Here is an 18,668-nt window from a genome sequence, read left to right as displayed (position 1 = left end):
TTGAAGGGCTTCTGTTCTGTAAAACTGTATGATTTGATTAACTCTCCTGTGACAGAAGAAGTTAATAAATCTGGATTGGTTATGTGGTTCTAACAAGATGTCAGGGAACTTTACTGGTCTCAGATCCAACCTCTGCTACGATGCTTTGGAACAGTACATTGGAATAGGAAAAGGGAAAACAGAATGGCAGATATTTTTTTCAACTTTCTTCATTCATTCAAAAATAAAGTTATAAATTGATTTTAATTTTTCATTTATTTGTATCCATTAGGCTGTCTAGTAATGACGGCATGAGCTGCACACTCCACTCCACCATAATTCATATCAACAAACATCAGTTATGTTTGTTTTAAATGACTCTCAACATGGTACAAGGTGACTTGACTTCCAGTGTTATATTTAGAGAGGGACAGACTATGAACCACACCCACCAGCTTATTAAAGGGAGGGAGACTGATTAAGACGTGGGTGCGAGTCTTATTGAAGTAGCCTTTCATCCTGTTCTACATTATCAGTTGTCCTGAAATTAAATATTGCAGTTTGATAAGAGAACATAAAACAGAAACTTTGAGTAAGGAAATGATATGCAACCATTGGAAAATGCCTTCACAATAATGTCACTCTACACACAATTAAGAAAAAAGTCTCACATTTGTATACAGTATGTCATCTTGTGTTGTGCAAGTGAAAAGTATTTGTTAACAGGAGGCAGTGACCAGTGGGAGGCAGTGAGCAGTGGGAGGCAGTGAGCAGTGGATGGCAGTGAGTAGTAGTGACCAGCAGATGCCAGTGATCAGTGGGCAGCAGTAACCAGCAAATGGTAGCGATCAGCAGAAAGCAGTGTCCAATGGGCAGTAGTGACCAGTGGGTTGCAGTGACCAGCAGGCAGCAGTAATCTGTACATTGTAGTTGCCAGCAGCCAAGATTCAGATAAAGAGTGAGTGATTTCAGGGGAAAGACAATGAAGTGCCACATTCCTAAAGAATGGGACTGATTAAAATTGCAATGCTTGGAATCCTTGAATATTTGTTGGCTTATGGTTCCTTGTGTGTGTGTGTGTGAAGTTTTCCCTCATATCTCGAGGCCGCTTAGGAATAGGCAATAACAGCTGCTGACTTTACCAGTGCCATCCACATCCCATCAATAAATAAGATTTACAATGGCATTTGTGGTAGTTGGGCAGGTAAAGTCATTCACTTGTCTCCTGACAATAGGATGGTGTCCATCAGCAAGGGGGAAAGGTCTCTGATCCCAATCAGAGTAAGAGCTGAAAACGTGTTGCTGGAAAAGCGCAGCAGGTCAGGCAGCATCCAGGGAACAGGAGAATCGACGTTTCGGGCATAAGCCCTTCTTCAGGAATGGGCTTATGCCCGAAACGTTGATTCTCCTGTTCCCTGGATGCTGCCTGACCTGCTGCGCTTTTCCAGCAACACGTTTTCAGCTCTGATCTCCAGCATCTGCAGACCTCACTTTCTCCCCAATCAGAGTAAGTTCAGCTCAAAACACAATTTGTCTCATTTGATTGGACGAGGAAAATTATGGCATTTGGTTTGTGGTGTGAGCTGACTGTGTTTGTGAGATCAGAACCAACCACACAGCATCCACTAGGAATGGTGCATCAGGTGTAGAGTTTCTCTGTACTCTTCGAACAAATTGAAGGTGAGAACTTTTTAAACCACACAAACATACGCCCACTACTCAAATGGTAATAACCTCCTAAGACCATGAAAGTGTTTCAGGTGTCAGCTGTGACTCAGCTGCTAATATGCACACCTTCAAGTCAGAAAGTTGTGGGTTCAAGTCCCCATCATGGATTAGACTGACAGTAGAGGCTGACCTTTCGAGTGTGCCATCTTTCAGATGAGATGTTGAACTGAGTCTGTGCCTGCCCTCTTAGGTAAATGAAAAGTATTATTTGGGAAAAGGTTGTCTTCTTTAGTACCCCAGGCAACATTTATCACCTCAGCAGATCATTTATCCCATTGCAGCCTCACAATGCTTGCTCGCTATGTTCCTTACATTTTAAGATCATGAAAAGCACATGACTATAAATAAATGATCGAGTCATTATCACAAGCAGGCTTCTGGATCATGTTGTGTGAAAATTGGCTCCAGAACTTCCTGCATTACAACAGTGACTTCACTTCAAATGTATTCATTGATTTGAAGATATTTTGGCCTGTCCTGATGGTTGTGAAGTGTAAGTCTGTTTTCTTTTGACGTTCTTCACACCAGCTGCCTTGCTTCGGATGTTTACATGCTCTGAAATCAGCAGTCAGAGAATTCTGGAATCTACCAGAACTGGGGAAATAAGCTGCTTCTAAATTTTCATGATAGGCTTGGAGCTCAAATTCCGATACTCTTCACGATAGATTTCCAATCAATATCTGGGTCCACACTTGAAAAATGTCACTTGGTGAAGCATTAGGAACAGAAGTAGGTTATTCAGCCCATCTATCCTACCCTGCTATTCAATATGATCATGTGATCAACACTTCAATGTCTTTCATCCATTCCATTCTCATAACCTTGTCATGCCATGGATAATCAGCAATCTATCAATCATTGCCTGAAACATACTCAAAGACTGAGTCCTTCGTGGTAGAAAATTCTAAAGATTCACATCTTTCTGAATAAAATAATTTATCTTCATTTTAGATATAAGTGGCATCTCCCTTACTGTGAGACAATGCTCCTGGTTCTATATTCCCTAACTGGGGAAAGATCTTACCTCAACTACGCCATTCTATCCATTTAGTATTTTGTACATTTCAAAGATATCGCCTTTCATTTTTGAAAGTCTAGAGGATATAGGACCAGTTGACCCAATCTCTCTAATACAGTCCCACCATCGCAAGAACAATCTGGTGAACCTTTTTTGAACTCCCTCTACAGCAATAATATCTTCCCTGAGATAAGGAGATCAAAACTGCACACAGTACCCCAGGTGTGGTCTAAGTTTTTATACAACTGAAGCAAGTCTTCTCTACTTCTGTACTCAAACCCTCTTGCAATAACGACAATAATGGAGGACTGTCACTGCTGTTGTAGCTATACATCAAGGAGACATCAGGCTGGGAGTACAGAAATATGAGGTCTATACAAATGCAGAAAATGTGCAACTTGCACAATAATTGGGAGGGTAGAAGTGAAAGTAAGAACTTTTATTCTTCCAAGGCTCCCCTATGAACAGTTCAAGAGTAATATTGTAGATATCAAGAAGCAGCATGGATGGAAATGGAAGAGGGGAAAGAAAAGAAGCAATGAAACTCTAAATGTAGGATGGGAGGAGGCCATTCAACCTCTCGAGACTGTTCCACCATTCACTTTAATTAATGCTGATCTACACATCAACTCTATTTGCCCACTTTCATTCTATATCGTTATGGCCTGACACTAATGAATCCATTCACTCAGAAACTGAGCACCAGACTATTGTCAACTTTCTCTTTCCAAATCTTATGACAAAATAGGACCTTTCACTAACATCCCTCTAAACCAGCAAAGCACCTCCAGCTAAGATTCAGTGGAAAAGATGATAAGAAATAGGAATAGGAGTAGGCCATTCGATAGGATGAAGGCTGATCTAACTTTCCTCACATCCACTTTCCTGCCCTTTCCCTATAAACTGCAATCCCCGACTGATCAAGAATCTATCTCAGCCTTAAATATACACAGGGATTCTGCCCCCACTCTGTGGCAAGGAGTTCCAAAGATTTACAAACCTCTGAGGAAAAAAAACTTAGATTGGATACGTAAATCCTACATTGCACTTCCTCCCATAATGCACTCCGTACAGTTCTCAGAGACAGGTTTATCGGAGATCGGGAGGAGGCAGGGGAGGTTTGGTTCATGTATTTATTTCCTTTTGTCATTCTTGAACCTCTTTTGTGTGTGGGGGATTTACTTCATGGTGGTCCAGCCTGATGTTTATTCAATATCCCACGCTTGAGTCATGCAAGATTAACAATCAGCCCTCAATCTAATGAAAGCTGTGCATTGAGAAAATGGGACATTCCCACAGTGGTTCCTGGATTCCTCTTGGATTATTCTCCCTTTCAACTTGCAGACATTACGTATATTGAGCAGGCACCTTGCCCTGAATAATGAACAGTGCCCAGTGAAACACTTGCACAGTAGCTGGATGCAGATGCCCTTTAAACTTACTGGGCACAGTGAGTTCAGTATTGAATATGGGCACTGTATCTGTTAAAGAAATGGCTCTTAATCCTTTCATTACCCATGCTCTACCTCAGTGCTATGGACTAGCTTTGCAGAGGGAGAAGTTAGATCCTGCCAAAAAAAAAAGATAGCTTCCCACCACTTCCTCACCCCCATAATCACCACCCCCACCCCCTTCAGATTGAAACAGAAAGAACTAGCAAGAAGCTGCTCTGTTCTTTGTGGCTTCACTTTACCAATCAGCTCTCTCCACGAATATGATAGTGATCTATGCATCCAAAAATTATTGTAAGTCTTACTGAGTAACATGAGTCTGACCTTTTGATGTAGCATTCCTTCTATATACAGTGCCCCATGGGTTTGAGAATAACATATTCATAGCAAGTAGTAACTCACTAGGAACAACATTGGTAGTGAGTTCTTTAGTGACTGCACTTTAAACAAGAGGGGTCAGGATCCACGAGTGAATTCTTTTTACAATATCACTTGCTCTGCAAATAAAAGATGTAATTTCATAATAGCTAACAAGGACTATCCAACTCACTCTGCACCCAGTTATACTTTGGTGTTGCATGTTGAATCAGAGCATGCATCCCTGCACCTAGCAACAATCCAGAGAAAACAGCTGTGGGCATAATGTGCAGTGTTGACAGGACAGCTCCAAAAAATATCCTGCTCAGGAGATGTCAGCATTCATCTTAAGTTACCACCGACACAATAAATGGCCGTTCCATAAATCCAGAAACCCCATATAACTCCTGTCTAAGAACATATCTCTGAGAATATCTCAGAGTGAGCTCTGTGTCAGAAAGTGCTGCTTTATCTAGTGGTACAGGAGAAACATTAGCACCAAACAAGAAACACACTTGAGGTTGTTGTGGCCTACTGCCCACAGAACAAGATGGCATCATCTCTCAGTCCATATCAAAAAGAGAAAAAAACTTGCATCGATGTAATGCTTCTGGATATCCCAAAGAATTTTAAACCCAATGAAGTACTTTACAAGTGTTATCATTGTCGAAAGGTAAGAAGCATGGCAGCCAATATGCACATAGCAAGAGGCCACAAACACCAAGTGATAATGACCAGATTCTCTGTTTAGGTGACGCTTGGTTGAGGGATAAATGTTAGCCAGGGTATAGGAGGAGTAATCCCCAGCTACTTTTTGGGAGGCACTGTGGGTTCTTTTGATGACTCTGGAGAAGATACACAGGACATCCATAAACACCAGACAGGACTCCCACAAACGACGGTGGATGTTGTTAATTTTAAACCTGAGGTAGATTGATTTTTGTAAACAGAGTTATAAAGGGATATGAACCAAAGGTAGGTCTGTGGGGTAAGATCACAGATTAGCCATGATCTCATTGAGTGGCAAAACAGGCTGGAGGGGCTGAATGGCCTACTCCTGTTCCTATTTTCAAGTTTAACACCTCATCCAAGACAGCACACTCTAACAACTGTTAAGGAGGGCCAGCCTAGATTCTGAGCTGAGCTTTCGATAATGGGGCCTGAACATAAAACCATCTGATCCAGGGATGTCAGTCCTGCCATTGAGCTACAGCTGACACCTGTCATTGAGGCCACTCAATGTTTCACACAGCCTGTCTTCAATCTACCAGTTAACAAGATTATTGTAAGAAATAGGTTAAGCTAACCTTTCAGAGGGTACGTTACTCGACATATTCTCTGCATTAACGGGATGAAAGCTGGAAAACAAATATCCAGAGAATTCCAGAGCCTTTTTTTAGGAGGTTGGCCTTGATTTTGTCAACAAGCCACATTCCAGTACATTTATACATAGACATACATACACACACACGTACAATTGTTACAGTGCAGAAAGAGGCCATTTGGCACACACATATTTATTAAAACTTTCTGAAACACATAACTTAGTTTACAAGGGAACTGCTTATGTCAGTCGAGATTACTCTGTTTAGTCAGAATTAATCAGTCACTTCAATCAGCAAATAGAACATGGAGTGAGAGATGGAAACTGTCTCTCTCCAACTGGACCACCCCTCAATCCAATTATCAATCAGTTGTCACAGGCAACATATTCTGTGCACTGGCAGGAACTGCCTCTTGCTCACTGATTCACAGTGAAAACTGCCCAGTCCAAAGCAGGGTCCATCTATAATATGCATATTTGTCAGTGTGAAATATGCCTCTGTGAGGAAGTCTAGCTTGGCAACATATCAGCAGGCAAAGATTATCAGCATCATTTCATCCATGTGTGCGGAAATAGCCACTTCTGTTACTGCTATAAACTATTGTTCAATGTCTCTGTGCTTCCTGAAGTAGTGCACAATAATCTTATTGGGCAGCCTCACTGGAATAACTCATTTCCTTTGGGCTACATTGGAAAAGAAAAAAGGAGGTTTTTTAAATGCAGTGAGAAACAAGACATTGAAATTGACAGTGAAAACTTACAATGAAGAAGTTTATTGACTGAAGTTACATGTGAATGCCTCCCCTCCCCCCCCCCCACACACGCAGAGGATTTGTTGTGCCTCTTTTCACTCTGCGGTAATGGCAATTGGTGACTGGGAAAATTAAGTTTATAGCATACTGCCTGCAATATCTCAGAGAACTATTCCCTTTCTATTGAGATGTATGAAACTAATTCTCACATGTGGAAAATACTAGTTCCTGTGATAAGGGCAATGAGAAATTCAGAATGGATATAGAATGGGGGAGCAAATGGGATAATGAAACTGAGCACTGTTAACCAGTGAGCCACCAGAAATCCTGGATGGTGCGGTGGCTCAGTGGTTGACACTGCTGTCTCACAGCACCAGAGATTCCAATCTTGGGTGACTATCTGTATGGAGTCTGTACATTCTCTCCATGTCTGCATGGGTTTCCTCCCACAATCCACAGATGTGCAGGTTAGGTGGATTAGTCATGGGAGATGCAGGGTTATAAGGTAAGGGGGTTGGGTATAGATGGGATGCTGTTCGGAGGGTTGGTGTGGACTCGATGGGCCAAATGGCCTGCCTACACACTTGTAAGGATTCTATGAAAACCAATGGGTTTACCAATGTGATTCTACATTACATATCCCTGCTACTGGGAAACTCACAGAAGGTGGTGTTTTGAGGTTATGAAAAAGGAACTGATAAGATTACAGTGAAATTGATAGTGCTTAAACATATCAGATATTAACTCCTTCCACAGCCATTAATCATCTTCTTGCTCCGTGTATCAATAGAGTTGTATTGTTCATTAATGACCAGCAGAGCCCATAAACACCAGCAAACATGCAACCGATTTTGATCTACTGGGACCTCTCCATTCCAAGAATGAGTAATGTGGGGGGGGGGGGCATTCACATGCAGAAATCTTTCAAATGGCAGGGAGGGTGAATAGGGTTGATTTTTTTTTAAATGGCATCCTCGATTTGATTGAACAGAGGCAAAGGACACAAAGATATAGAGGTTACGCTGAATGTTTATAAAACATTAATCAACCCTTAACTAGATTATAGGGCAGAGATTACTTACTATAGTGGGATAGGGATGAGACTCTTCTGTTAGATGAGGAGATTAGAGAAGCTGTGTCTGCCATCTTTTAAACAGAGACAGAGGTTTAATAGAAGTGACAATCCAGATGGTTTTGATAAGGTAAACAGGGATGAACTTTTAATTAGTGAGAGGGTTGGTAACCAAAGGTGACAGGTTTAATATAATTCATGACCAAGCAGAGGAAACAGAGGGAAGATTAATAGATTTTTGAAAAATGCAGTAACTGGTTATGACGTGAAACACAACACATAAAAAGGTATGGAAAACAGGTTCAATGATAACTTTCAACAAGGATTTGGATGAGTAGTGGAAAAGGAAGAACATAGAAGTAAGAGCAAGGGGAGTGGGACTAATTAGCTAAATCTTTCACAGAGCCCGCACAGTCATTGACCACCTCCTGTGCTGTAACTTTCCTAAAGTTTGTTCTCTGCTTCCTGCAAACTTTGACTTGGGAGAGGCTCGGAGTTTTTAAAGGAATTATAGCAATCAACTCTCAGCTGCACAAAAGTGGGTCATGTCCACCTCCCCTCAAGTCTTTGTCTTTCAGGCGGACCATAGAGACCGCGCCCCCTGCTGCCCCATGTATGAATGACAAGCAGAACCTGCAGGCGGAGCTGAGTATGTGGGAGCTGCTGCTGTGTTTCTTGGCTGCAGGACACAGATGGACAACCTATTTGATTCTTGCAGGAATTTGATCAAGATCAGTGGCTCACAGCCACTTCCATTAATCCTGCCGATTTAAAACAGGCCACTTCTTCCCAGAATATTGTGATAGATGCAGACTTAATACACATTCGGAATGTTTGATACTCTTATTTTAAAATAACCTGGAACATATTCAAGATGATTCATTCTCGTTAACAGTTAATAAAAATATGAAGATTTTGCAAGATTGCATAGGCCCGAGAAGCCCTTTTGCGTGTAAGAAGCCCGGAAAGATATAAATTGCCTCCCGAAACATCTACTTAATACCAGGCAAGCAAGTGCAAATACAAACTTCATCTAGGCTTTGTGAGAAACTATCAGCGTTGTGTAAAAGCTGGTTAAAATATGCAAACCCTTCAGCTGTTCTAGGCAAAAAGTAAAATGGGCTGTTATGGTGTAATGCTCATGTCCCTACCCCTGAGTTAGGCGGCCTGGCTTCAAGTCCCATCTGCTCCAGAGGAGTGTAATAACATTTCTGAACAAGTTGATTAGAATCTATTTAAAATAACCTCTAGCATGTTGGAGAGATACTCTGCTGCTGATGTGCAAACATTTGGTAATTTATAAATATGCACTGGTCTTTGGGTTATGTTACAGTTTTCACTGATACCACAGATTGTGCTTTTTTTTTAAAACACAGTCCCAGACTCTGATTATTTACAGGAACAGCACAGAAAGAGTTACAATCAGGAAAGGGAACATTAACCCAGCTTGCTGGAGTGTAGGTGATTGAGGAATGGTCTGATTGAGATGTTTAAAATGTTGAAATGTGTAAATATGGAAAGAAGTATCTTTGCTGCCCCATTCATCTGTTTGTTACTTCTGGATTTGACAATTCCAACACAGTACTCGGCTGTTCTCCCACATTCCATCCTCCCTAAATTTGAGATTATCCAAAACTCTGATGCCTGTGTCTCAAGTCACATTGAATTTATTTAACCCATTATTGCTGTGTGTGCTGACCTACATTGGCTCCCAGTGAAGCAACAAGTTCTTTCATCATTATCATCCTTTTCAAATCTCTCCATGACTTGTGCCTCCTACCTACTGGGCGTACAGTGGATGAGTGGTCAACACTGCTGCCTCCCAGCGCCAGAGACCTGGGTTGATTTCAGCCTCAGGCAACTGTCTGTGTGGAGTTTGCACATTCGCCCCGTGTCTGCGTGGGTTTCCTCTGAGTGCTCCAGTTCTCTCCCACAGTCCAAAGGCGTGCAAGTGAGGTGGTTTGGCTGTGCTAAATTGCCCAAAGTGTCCAGGGATGTGCAGTCTATGTGGATTAGCAGGGTTACAAGGCAGTGGAGTGGGTCTGTGAGGGATGCTCTTCATAGGGTCAATGTTGAGTCGATGGGTTGAATGGCCTACTTCCACACTGTAAGAATTCTATGATTCTGTCATCTCCAGCTCCCACAATTCTATGAAGTACCCATTATAATTCTGTTTGAGTGGATACCACTGCCGCGCATCCCCCCCCCCCCCCCCGCTACCCCCCAATCTTAATCTCTCTGCCATCAATGGTGCCTTCAGTTGTCCAGGCCTCAAGTTCTCTCGTCTTCTTCTTCCCTAAATTCTTTGATTAAGCTTTTGAGGCAATATTTCCTATTATGGCTTGGTTTGACACCCTATCTGATAGGATTCCCATGGAATTACTTGGGGGTGTTTTATTGATTTAAAAAGGTGTTACACAAGTTGTTGTTGTTGATGGGGCAATTCATGAACAGAGGAAGGAGAGGCGACGATCTCAATGTTAGAGCTAGGCATTCACGATTAAAATCAGAAAGCAATTTTTCACAAAAGGGGTAAAAGAAATTTGAAACTTTCTTTCCTGTAATGCTGAATGCAGGGGCCTAGTGGAGACTGGACCAGTTTTATTGTGTTAGACCCTGGGACTGTGGAGCAAAGTTGAGAAAACAGATTTGTGATGTAGATCTAATTAAATAGTGGAACAGGCTCAAAAGGACTGAATGTTCCTAACTTAAAATGTTACCATGATCATCAACATGCAGACACTTGGCTCAGGTCTGTGTATAACTTCCAGCTCTACTAGAATCTTATTGAATATGGTGGGAGTTCTCTGTCCCAGAATTATGCGGACAATATTTACTACTGTGTATATGTTCCTCGAAGAGTGAACAGTGTGCGAGATAGTCACTTTCACCATCTGCTGTTTAATAAACACTCTGACTGTTTAAAGCAATCGCTGTGTGTGATATTCTCAGGTGTTTATAGCTTCAGATCTGTGCATGATCCCAAAACTGCTCGTTGCAAGTGGACAGAAGGCCTTGCAAGCTTCATCTAAAATACTCGGCAGTGGTATTTAACTCTGCAGTGATTAAATTCTGCTGGCGTTATGAAGCCCCAAATTAATACTGTTGCTCCCTTTGATAATTCTTAAATGTTACAGTTGTATAGAGATTCTTCCATTTGTGAAAGATCCTCAACCAGCTGTGGGTAAAAACACCAGGTATTGTGTAACAGCCCAAACTATGACTTAACCAGCCATGTGCAAAAATTGTGTGTGTGTAACAGCCCATGTATATTTAAAAGCCTCAGCTGTGAAAATGCAAGGCCCAGCTGTGTAAAAGCCCCAGCTGTCAGTGTAAAAGCCCCCAGCTGTCAGTGTAAAAGCCCCCAGCTGTCAGTGTAAAAGCCCAGATGCATGTAAAAGCCCAGCAGAGTGTAAAAGCCCCTTACGTATTTAAAAGCCCCAGCTGTGAGTGTACAGAGCCCATGCTTTCAGGTTGAGGTACTCACGCTGGCACTGTCCCCAGGGTCTACGATTCCATCCCCAGCAGCAGTCTGTCCGAAGACCATAGCGACACATGCCTCCCCGAATAGACCGATTCTTGCGGACTCTGAATAGGAAACAAGATCAGAACAGGGTCAGGAGAGGGGGAAATGGGCAGATACTAAACAAAAGATTGCAGCAGGGAAAATAAAGGCACAGAAGGCGAGGACTCTAGCATTCACAGGTCCTAATTCATCAAACGTTTTGAGAGTTTAATCGAAGATACAAGAAGAGGCTATTTACAGTGGCAGGAAGGTTGGGAAAAAGAGAGCACATATTTAGGATAGTAGTCAAAGAACCAAGATGGGATGGAGAAGAGAGAGGTAAGGATAAAACTGAACTTCTTGTTAAAAATGGAAAGATGTTTACATAGCCATCGAACAAGTTTAAAGGATTGGTTATGGAACTGAGGTGGGTAAGTGAGCCTTGGACATGAGTTACAATTTCATTAAGCTGCAGAGTAAACTGGAGGGACGGAATGGTTTACCCATGTTTCTATGAACAGGATGACTTAATGATATTTCCCTTGAAGAGACAGCATGGGGCCAAATGGACTTTCTCTGTGCTGTGATGGGTGTGCTATGATTTTGAATCCAGAGACCAAATATTTTTTGTTTTCTATTTTGGGAAAAATGGGAAGCAAATGCCACCCAACGGAGTGCCACCCGCGAACACTTTTTTGTTTGTCTTGTTGACTGACATGGAGGGCGTGGGGATGGAGGTACAGAGAGGACAAAATGTTGCCAAGAGCTCCAGGGATGACAGAGTTTGGGCTCAAGGATTGTTGGAGCATGACGGGTTTGGGGTTTGGAGTTGAGGATGGTATTGTAGGGTGAGAGAGATTTTGGTGGGTGAAGAAAAATTGGAGGTCAAGGGTTAGGAATTGAGGGTGTGGGAGTGTTGAGGGGGTGGGAAGGAAGTTGAGGAGTGTGAGGGGGAATTGGAGTTGATAGTTGAGGAATGGTAGCTGAGGGTGTGAGAAGGTTGGGGAGTGAGGTGTATTGGAACTTGGGGTGGGGGCTCAGGAGAAATAGGGTTGGAAGTTGGAAGGGGTAGGGATGTGTGAGAGGGACAGGGAACTGCAAATGTGAGAGGGCATTGCGGATGTGAGAGCAGAAAGAAGATGTGTGTGTGGAGGGGTGAGTATCTGTGGGGAGTGTGGAGAATTAGGGATGTGTGTGAGGGGGAGCTGGGATGTGTGTGAGGGGCATGGATGTGTGTAAGGGGCTTGAATATGTGTGAGGGGGGGGCTGGGATGTGTGTGAGGGGCTGGGATGTGTGTGAGGGGCTGGGATGTGTGTGAGGAGCTGGAATGTGTGTGAGGGACTGGGATGAGTGAGGGGCTGGGATATGTGTGAGGAGGTGGGATGTGTGTGAGGGGCTGGGATGTGTGTGAGGGGAGGGGCTGGGATGTATGTGAGGGGCTGGGGATGTGTGTGTGAGGGGCTGGGGGATGTGTGTGAGGGGCTGGGGATGTGTGTGAGGGGCTGGGGATGTGTGTGAGGGGCTGGGATGTGTGTGAAGGGCTGGGATGTGTGTGAGAGACTGGGATGAGTGAGGGGGCTGGGATATGTGTGAGGAGCTGGGATGTGTGTGAGGGGAGGGGCTGGGATGTGTATGAGGGGCTGGGATGTGTGTGAGGGGCTGGGGATGTGTGTGAGGGGCTGGGGGATGTGTGTGAGGGGCTGGGGATGTGTGTGAGGGGCTGGGGATGTGTGTGAGGGGCTGGGATGTATGTGAGGGGCTGGGATGTATGTGAGGGGCTGGGATGTGTGTGAGGGGCTGGGATGTGTGTGAGGAGAGGGGCTGGGATGTGTGTGGGGCTGGGATGTGTGTGGGGCTGGGATGTGTACGAGGATGGGGCTGGGATATATGTGACGGGCTGGGATGTGTGTGAGGGGCTGGGATGTGTGTGAGGGGATGGGATGTGTGTGAGGGGCTGGGATGTGTGTGAGGGGCTGGGATGTGTGTGAGGAGCTGGGATGTGTGAGGGGCTGGGATGTGTGTGAGGGAAGGGGCTGGGATGTGTGTGAGGGGCTGGGATGTATGTGAGGGGCTGGGATGTGTGTGAGGGGAGGGGCTGTGATGTGTGAGGGGCTGGAATGTGTGTGAGGGAATGGGATGTGTGTGGGCTGAGATGTGTGTGAGGGGCTGGGATGTGTGTGAGGGGATGGGATGTGTGTGAGGGGATGGGATGTGTGTGAGGGGAGGGGCTGGGATGTGTGTGAGGGGCTGGGATGTGTGTGAGGGGCTGGGATGTGTGTGAGGAGCTGGGATGTGTGAGGGGCTGGGATGTGTGTGAGGGGAGGGGCTGGGATGTGTGTGAGGGGCTGGGATGTATGTGAGGGGCTGGGATGTGTGTGAGGGGAGGGGCTGTGATGTGTGAGGGGCTGGAATGTGTGTGAGGGAATGGGATGTGTGTGGGCTGAGATGTGTGGGAGGGGATGGGATGTGTGTGGGACTGGGATGTGTGTGAGGGGAGGGGGCTGGGATGTATGTGATGGGCTGGGATGCGTGTGAGGGGTTGGGATGTGTGTGAGGGGATGGGATGTGTGTGAGGGGATGGGATGTGTGTGAGGGGAGGGGCTGGGATGTGTGTGAGGGGCTGGGGTGTGTGTGAGGGGAGGGGCTGGGATGTGTGAGGGGCTGGAATGTGTGTGAGGGGATGGGATGTGTGTGGGGCTGGGATGTGAGCGAGGATGGGGCTGGGATATATGTGACGGGCTGGGATGTGTGTGAGGGGCTGGGATGTGTGTGAGGGGATGGGATATGTGTGAGGGGCTGGGATGTGTGTGAGGAGCTGGGATGTGTGAGGTGGCTGGGATGCGTGTGAGGGGCTGGGATGTACGTGAGGGGAGGGGCTGGGATGTGTGTGAGGGGCTGGGATGTGTGTGAGGGGTTGGGATGTGTGTGAGGGGCTGGGATGTGTGTGAGGCTGGGATGTGTGTGTGGGGCTGGTGTGTGTGAGGGGCTGTGATGTGTGTGAGGGGCTGGGAATGTGTGTGAGGGGAGTGGCTGGGATGTGTGAGGGGCTGGAATGTGTTTGAGGGGATGGGATGTGAGCGAGGATGGGGCTGGGATATATGTGACGGGCTGGGATGTGTGTGAGGGGAGGGGCTGTGATGTGTGAGGGGCTGGAATGTGTGTGAGGGAATGGGATGTGTGTGGGACTGGGATGTGTGCGAGGGGAGTGGCTGGGATGTATGTGATGGGCTGGGATGTGTGTGAGGGGATGGGATGTGTGTGAGGGAATGGGATGTGTGTGAGGGGAGGGGCTGGGATGTGTGTGAGGGAATGGGATGTGTGTGAGGGGAGGGGCTGGGATGTGTGTGAGGGGCTGGGATGTGTGTGAGGGGAGGGGCTGGGATGTGTGAGGGGCTGGAATGTGTGTGAGGGGATGAGATGTGTGTGAGGGGCTGGGATGTGTGTGAGGAGCTGGGATGTACGTGAGGGGAGGGGCTGGGATGTGTGTGAGGGGCTGGGATGTGTGTGAGGCTGGGATGTGTGTGCGCGGAGGGGCTGGGATGTGTGTGAGGGGCTGGCGTGTGTGAGGGGCTGGGATGTGTGTGAGGGGCTGGGAATGTGTGTGAGGGGAGCGGCTGGGATGTGTGTGAGGGGCTGGGATGTGTGAGGGGCTAGGCATGTGTGTGAGGGGCTGGGAAGGTGTGTGTGAGGGACTGGGGTGTGTGTGAGAGGATGGGATGTGTGTGAGAGGGGCTGGGGTATGTGTGAGGGGCTGGCATGTGTGTGTGAGGCGTCTGTGATTTGTGTGAGGGGGCTATGAGATGTGGGGTGGAAGTTGTGGTGTCTGGGGGTTAGTTGTGGTCTGAGAGTTGGGAGGTTGAGGGTGAGGGCTGGGGTTTGTGGGTGCGGGGGTTGAGGGTGAGGTGGGGTTGGGCTGGAGGGTGGTTCTGGTTTGAGTGAGTGTCTTTTTGACATTTGCTGCAGTCAGCGGGCCCACCAGGAGAGCGGGACCCGGAGTGAGCAGCCCTAGGATGCCGCAGACTCACACGGTACAGGTCCCAACATGAGGGAAGTGGGTGCCTGTGTGTCTGACACCTTATAATCGCTGCAATCTCACATTCAGCACACGCTTCCTCTCCAGAACAGGCGCTCAGTGTAATTGATGCACTTTGATTGTTTTTTTTTTACCCAAAAAAATGTAAAAAACGCTTTGAAATAAAAGTAAACGCCATGGGAACACTGTTGCAAACATTCCAGTGTCAAACCCAGCAGGTGTTACATTGCAGTAAGCGATGTATAATTTCATATAATTTGGATAGAACATACACAAAGGAAAGTCATCATTTCAATAAAATAACACACATATGATAGATAATTGAGCTGGCTGGGATTTTTGCTGTTATTTGATTCCCGCTGTATTACAGAGAGTGAGTTCTCTGTCTCTCTGTCACTTACCTGTGTCTGTTGCTCTGTTCCTCTGTGAGAGACACACACAATGTGGAGACGGCCAGCAGCTGCAATACCAAACCCCTCATGGTGTCTGTCTCCTCTCCTTCACCGGCAGCAGCGCCTTCCTGATCCCCGGTGCCGGCGTGCACTCGGTGCTGCGAAAGGCTGATTTCCACTTGTCCCACCGCCTTCCAAATATCCCCAGGCTGCCCCCTTCCTCCTCCCGGGGAAAGGAGTTTGGATTGCGCCCCAGTCTGTGCAGGAACCAGGAACCACTCGGAGGTCCAGTTCCTCGGGCCGTCTGTGTGTTGTCAGAAATTCAGCAGTGGGGCTGCTGTCCTGTCTCTGCCTCCCTCCCACTATTCCCTTCTCTCTCTATCTCTATCTCCTCTCACTCTGGGCTGTGGGAGGAGTTACTTTCCTGCTGTCAAGTGCGTGGGGAGTTTCTGCAACAGAGTGGGAGAGGTCGACTCTCTTCTGGTTGGCTTCTTGTACGGGAAACGGGAGGATTTGTGAGAGAGAGACAGACCCCTGAATCAGGCTTCTCCACCCTCTCTCTCTCCCCCCCCCCCCCCCCGTCGCCACCTCCTCCCCCGGACCCCCACAGTCGGTGCCAGCCTCCACCTTAATCCTGTGGGGTGGGAATGGAGAGAGAGAGAGAGTTTACAAGTAAAAAAAAGGCAACATTCAGGGGATGAGGGAACGCGAGGGCGTAGAAAGAGATAACGTGATGGGGCGAGGAATTTGAGAAAGAGAAATTTAAGACTGGGATATTATGACCAGATCGAGAAGTTGAGAGGGAGCGAGATAAATTGAAAAGGAGAAATTGAGGAGGAAGAGACATTTAGGAGAAACAGAATGTTATTGACAGAGAAAATAAAGATGAGAAAAAGAGAGAAGGAAGAGTGAGAAAGAAGTCGACAAGGCAAGGGGTGAAATCCTGTCAGTGAAGAAGAGATGGTCGGCGAGAGGCTGCGAGCTGTTGGGGAGAGATGAAACTTTTCGAACGCACTTCGAGAGCTGGAGTAGTCACATTGTAAATTGTGACTGGTTTAGAGTGAACCGAGAGCGAGAGTCAATGGGAAGCTGGTTTTAGGTGATGCAGGGGCTCCCTGTACCGGGTTAAACCCTGGAACAGCGCTCGCTCCCCTGCTCTGTGTTTGGACCTTGCTGTTAAAGTGCACAACAGCCCAAGGGCTGGAGTTCTCCTTTACATATTTTAAATAGTCTTCACTGATTTCCGAACAGTGCCCTTCTCTTTCAAAATGCGTTATTTTCGTGCTGGCATCGAGGTCCGGAAGAGGGTAGTGCAAGTAGGTAGACAAGCAAACTCGGTTTCTGACTGGTGAAATCAGCCTCGGGGTAGGTGACAGAGAGAATCACACAGTGAAAGAAAGGACCAGGGTCTGAGAGAGTGAGGTATCACTGACTCTAGAAAGGCTATGATGAAGGAAGTATTCCTTCCATTAGACCTGGTGTAAAGGATGGGAAAGGAAATGTCCTCAAAGCCTCCCTGAAAAAATACAGAACCTCCACTGACCCATGGGAAACTGGTGAAGGATCAGCTGCCAGTGTGCCGCCCTCTTCAGAGAAGAAGGTTATGAACACCCCAGCATCCCATCCACCTCCTTCCTCAAACACCACCCGCCCCACAGCAAACTAACGAAGGACTGCATTTGAAATATCTTTAATCAACCTGTGTGCGGACAATTTCTGAGGTGGAGAGGACTTCAGGGCCAGAAGCTCTGCTCCACAAGAGCCCCAGTTGTGGAACTGGATGCTAATGATTGAGCTGGTTAGGAAATTGTCTGAGTGGCAAGAACAGAGAGTACAGATAATGGACAATGTCTGTGGAGAAGGGAGCAAGAGTTCACGTTTCAGGCTAATGACCTTTCACCATAATGTTTTGACCTACTTGTACAAAGTAATTTTTTTAATGGTGAAAAACTATAAGCACTAGGAATCCAAAGAGACTTGGGGTCCTGGTACATGATCGTTAGACTGTCATGAATCTGTAGGTATAGAAAATATAAAAGGAATGCTAGAGAAATTCAACAGACCTAACAGCACCTATAGAGAGAAAGCAGAGTTAACTGGTGGAGTTCAGTGGTGGTTGTGGAGTCTGAAGGTGGTGGCTATGGAACTTTCCCACACATCCTTTCATCCTCAGCTCTATTTCCCCTCTCTTCTGGAATTTTCCCAACTTTTCCACAGGGCGCTCAATGCACACCCTGTGACTGATTTAAGTTTCATGCCTTAACTCTGTTAAAGCTCAAGCCATGTAGAAACATTACAGGTTATTATGGACTCAGAGACAAATATCAGGATTCTGATGGAGTTAGAATGTGCAGGAGCCTGGGTAGTATACAGGAGTCAAGAAGCACTGAAATTAACATGAGAGTGCCACAGTAAGACTACTTTTAAAATGTTCTTAGCATGTTGGTTGCAAAGACAAGGGTTTTTTTTTCATCAACTCTAATTATTCCAAGGGCCATATTGTGTGGAACTGGAGTCAAAAGTGGGCAAAGTGGTAGCAATTGTAGTAGTAGCTGTTGGGAATTGGAGTTTTTAATGATGAGGAGCTGAAAATGTGTTGCTGGAAAAGTGCAGCAGGTCAGGCAGCATCCAAGGAGCAGGAGAATCGACGTTTCGGGCAAGAGCCCTTCTTGTAGAGGGAGGAAGAGAGCTTCTTCAAGGAAGGAATCCTTGTAAGAGGATTCGCAGTAGGTTAAAATCTTCTAGGAGAAAGTGAGGACTGCAGATGCTGGAGTGTAGAGGGAGGAAGAGAGCTTCTTCAAGGAAGGCATCCTTGTTAGAGTATTCACAGTAGGTTAAAATCTTCTAGGAGAAAGTGAGGACTGCAGATGCTGAGTGTAGAGGGAGGAAGAGCATCTGCAGTCCTCACTTTCTCCTAGAAGATTTTAACCTACTGCGAATCCTCTTACAAGGATGCCTTCCTTGAAGAAGCTCTCTTCCTCTCTCTACAAGGATTTCAGTGAGTCCCTCTCTCACTGCACATCCCAGGTAGAAGGGCTCATGCCCGAAACGTTGAT

General features: G+C 46.1%; 1 protein-coding gene and 1 long non-coding RNA gene across 3 annotated transcripts in view; one reads left to right on the top strand and one right to left on the bottom strand.

Annotated features, from left to right (window-relative positions):
• npnta (nephronectin a) overlaps nt 1-16,097 on the bottom strand; it is a 69,575-nt gene extending 53,478 nt beyond the window's left edge. Inside the window, exons 1-3 of one of the 2 annotated variants that reach the window (XM_043674349.2) lie at nt 15,622-16,097; nt 11,169-11,269; nt 5,841-5,891 (exon numbers count right to left, since the gene is read on the bottom strand). In XM_043674349.2, the coding sequence (XP_043530284.2) occupies nt 5,841-5,891; nt 11,169-11,269; nt 15,622-15,701 (232 nt within the window). In that variant the 5' untranslated portion in view covers nt 15,702-16,097. The remainder of the gene's footprint in view (nt 1-5,840; nt 5,892-11,168; nt 11,270-15,621) is intronic. The other variant, XM_043674350.2, reaches the window with a different exon arrangement.
• LOC122539478 (uncharacterized) overlaps nt 1-18,668 on the top strand; it is a 54,543-nt gene that overhangs the window by 14,902 nt on the left and 20,973 nt on the right. The window lies entirely within an intron of this gene.

This window comes from Chiloscyllium plagiosum, unplaced genomic scaffold (genome assembly GCF_037043375.1).
Source record: "Chiloscyllium plagiosum isolate Xiang-an unplaced genomic scaffold, Cpla_swu_hap1 HiC_scaffold_36, whole genome shotgun sequence".
In the NCBI taxonomy this organism is placed as follows: domain Eukaryota; kingdom Metazoa; phylum Chordata; class Chondrichthyes; order Orectolobiformes; family Hemiscylliidae; genus Chiloscyllium; species Chiloscyllium plagiosum.
This window is presented reverse-complemented; position numbering and strand designations above follow the sequence as displayed.